The 3,195-nt window shown below is 40.9% G+C and overlaps 1 protein-coding gene across 2 annotated transcripts in view; it reads left to right on the top strand.

Moving 5' to 3' along the window:
* The window catches only part of LOC107698430 (interleukin-17 receptor C), a 16,360-nt gene that overhangs the window by 3,044 nt on the left and 10,121 nt on the right, over positions 1-3,195 (top strand). For both annotated transcript variants that reach the window (XM_016499443.1, XM_016499442.1), the window contains exons 2-8: positions 165-180; positions 1,031-1,114; positions 1,204-1,295; positions 2,193-2,267; positions 2,347-2,458; positions 2,561-2,703; positions 3,091-3,147. In XM_016499443.1, the coding sequence (XP_016354929.1) occupies positions 165-180; positions 1,031-1,114; positions 1,204-1,295; positions 2,193-2,267; positions 2,347-2,458; positions 2,561-2,703; positions 3,091-3,147 (579 nt within the window). The remainder of the gene's footprint in view (positions 1-164; positions 181-1,030; positions 1,115-1,203; positions 1,296-2,192; positions 2,268-2,346; positions 2,459-2,560; positions 2,704-3,090; positions 3,148-3,195) is intronic.

Raw genomic sequence — 3,195 nt, 5'->3', positions numbered from 1 at the left:
ACACACACACACACACACACACACACACACACACACACACACACACACACTCACTCACACACACACACACTCTCACACACACACACATACACACACACACTCAATGCTATGTTCAAGTGTGAGAATTCAGCTAAATCTCTTTTTCTCTCTCTGTCTCTCTAAAGGAAAGGAGTGGTGCTGGTAAGTAATGACACGATACATCACTTCAGAATGTCTGCATTGTTCAGTTCAGTATTTTACATGTACACTACAGACATGTACAGTAAAGTATGACGTTAAAGTGGGGACATTCAAGGAAGTATTTTGTGTCAAAACAGACTCGGTCTACTTTTTTTATTACATGTTCCTGGTCTTATTCTGAACAAACTTTCGACATTGACACAGCTTTATGTTTGGCTGACTGATGTTATCACGTCATCTTGGTCTCTAAAGACCCCCACTCCAAAGAGAGTAAAGGCAGCTGTATTTGTATATGTACAGACAGTATGAGAAAATAATCAGCTCATAAACTCTCACTGTACTGAAGCGATTGCAACCGCGTATCTTTTTTCTAACAAAAGACTAAGCAGTACTATTATCGACACTATTGGGTGAAAACAAACCTTGTACTGAAAGATGATATTGTTGTCTTCTGTAGAGCTGCTTTATAGAATTAGTTCATAAATGACAAATATTGCAACATTACCCCTGGTATTGAGCTGAATTGAATCAACATTAAACTGACTCCAGCAACACTGTTGTTTTCCTGTTTATAACTGTGAAGATGCTTTGAAACTAACTGTATTGTATAAAGCGCTATAGAAACCACTATTAGACTTCTGCTAGATGAACCCCAGATTAATAGTCCAGTAACTCTTTATTCCTTGTTTTAGACTGCTGTTGAATGTGATGCAGCTTTCTGAAATCTTGCTAGTTAGTGCAGTAATAATACATATATTTAAAAAATCCCACATCTAGTCAGTCAGACATGTTGTCCTCGATCACACGCTGAGGCCTGTCCTGTTTGTTTTGGCATGTTTTGACTGAGAAGAGCGCCGGCTGCCTGCGCTGAGACTCTCCACGCTGCACTTGCAGGACCTGTGTGTCCGTGTGCGGCTCTCTGTCCGACCTCTGTGTGCGTACTACATCACAGCTGATCCTGTCAGTCATTACAGCAGTCCAGATATGATTACTGACGTCAGTGTCTCTGTCCTGTGTTTGCAGTGGCAAATGAAACCCTGATGATTGAGTCGAGCGACTCTGAAACGGGTGACTCCGACACGCTGCTCATGCGGATCCAGAGCAGCACTGTTAGGGTACGTCTGTGGCCGACTCACCTTTCTTCATGTGATTTAGTTTGAGTTCGAGCAAAGCTGTTTTTGCTTCAGTTTCAGTCTTTAGGTTTTTACTTCACATCAAGTCTCAGCCCAACACTTTTGCTTATTTATCATCATTTGTTTGCAAGCTGATTTGCTTCACAGAACACTAACCACATTTATGGAGTCTGGCTTGCGTTTGATTTTACATTGTGTGGTTTTGTTAATGATTTTCAAGGCTGAATGAATGTCTCTCTCCACCAAGTGAAGATTTGTGGGAAACACAGTTGCCACCGATCATATGAAAGTGTTTTTTCTTCCTCGTTGATAAACCTGTTCATTGTGCTGTCCTAAATGCATATTTATATATTAGTTGCATGCTGTTAGTTGAGAACCACTGGACTAGTAAATGCAAAAGATCATTTAATGTGAATGTGTTTTATTAGTTTACAGAAATGACTAGTGATGCATTGAAGCTCACTTCAGGATAGTTCACACTGATAGTGAGAAAGTCAGAAGTAATTGCATCCTGCTGAATGAGGCGTTGTTGGCGTATGTGATCTTTACTGTCTGCAGTGACATTGGTAAAGCTCACTAACTTTACTTTTTTTATGCAACGTATGAGTATGGATTTGATCATCAGCTAGGCATGCAAGCGCTGTATAGAGTGTCGACTGCCTGTGTTTGCACCTGAGGTCAAATGGAGTGTACTTTGAAAGGCTAGAGTGTACAGCAATACACCACACACACTAGTATTCATGTAAAACCCTTGCCACTTTTCTTCTGAAGTTGAATTCGGCCGTCAGCTGCTCTGCTCTCAGTCAGTGTGAACTCTTCTTTAAGCTGAACTGGATCTGTGGCATTATAGTGATGATGATGCATTTTCTTCTTTACCAGTGGATCAGCAGTAGTGGTGATCAGCCTCACACAGCTAAAATCCAGATGCGTGATCTGACATCCCATCAGGCCTTTGTGAGTGATTGCTTGAATAACCCTTTAAGTGTGAAGCGTGTTTGCAGTGGTTTAGCTGTGTTTGTCTGTCGCCCTCCAGTGGACAGTGCGGTATGACTGCTTCCCAGCCCAGCCTGGATCCACCGTCAGCGTGTCTGTTCACATTCACAGTCATGAGCTCATCAGTGCATATTATGTCGTAGAGCACACAGGTCTCTCTCTCTCTGTACTACTGTCATAATGTCAGAACACAGCAGTGTAGCTGCATTCACATTCACTGTTTCCCATGTGTGTTTCTGATCCTGTCGTTAAAGATCCAGTGCCCAAAGCCAGTGTTACTGTGGATGAGCATGCTAAACGCTTCACTGTACGAATGCAAACAGACCAAAGAGTGAGGATGAGCCTGTGCTATAAACGCTCACATGCAGAATGTTTAGAAATAATCCATTTACATGAGGTGAGTGAAATATCTTACCATATGTAAGATCTAAATTTTTGGAAATGAAAGCTTCATAGTAAAAGAGAAACTCATTCTCATTGAAGTGAAAATTAAACCACGTTAATATGCTAATTGGATCACTGTATAATTTTTTTAATTGCATAAGAAGTATTTATACATCAGGCAAGAACTCATTGTGTTCATTTATGCTTGTTTAAATAAATAAAAAACGAATATTTCTCCTTGTCAAAATGTACTGTACAGTTTCACACTGCATACACAGTGTTTCCGTAGATTAATATATACGATTTATCAAATGACCTTATGTACTTAAAAAGAAGCTGTGGCCATCATAAAGTGTTTAAATCTTCACTGAGCCGTTGAGGTGTTGTGTTTGTGTTGCAGACTGACCCGACCGTTAATCTGAGCTTCCCTTACCTGGTACCTTGTGTCTGTGTGCAGGTGTGCTGCTCTTCACACACACACACACACACACACACACACACACAC

This window comes from Sinocyclocheilus anshuiensis, unplaced genomic scaffold, assembly GCF_001515605.1.
Source record: "Sinocyclocheilus anshuiensis isolate Anshui unplaced genomic scaffold, SAMN03320099.WGS_v1.1 scaffold1662, whole genome shotgun sequence".
Taxonomy (NCBI): domain Eukaryota; kingdom Metazoa; phylum Chordata; class Actinopteri; order Cypriniformes; family Cyprinidae; genus Sinocyclocheilus; species Sinocyclocheilus anshuiensis.
Note: the sequence above shows the minus strand (reverse complement) of the source record. Positions and strands in the feature narration are given on the sequence as shown.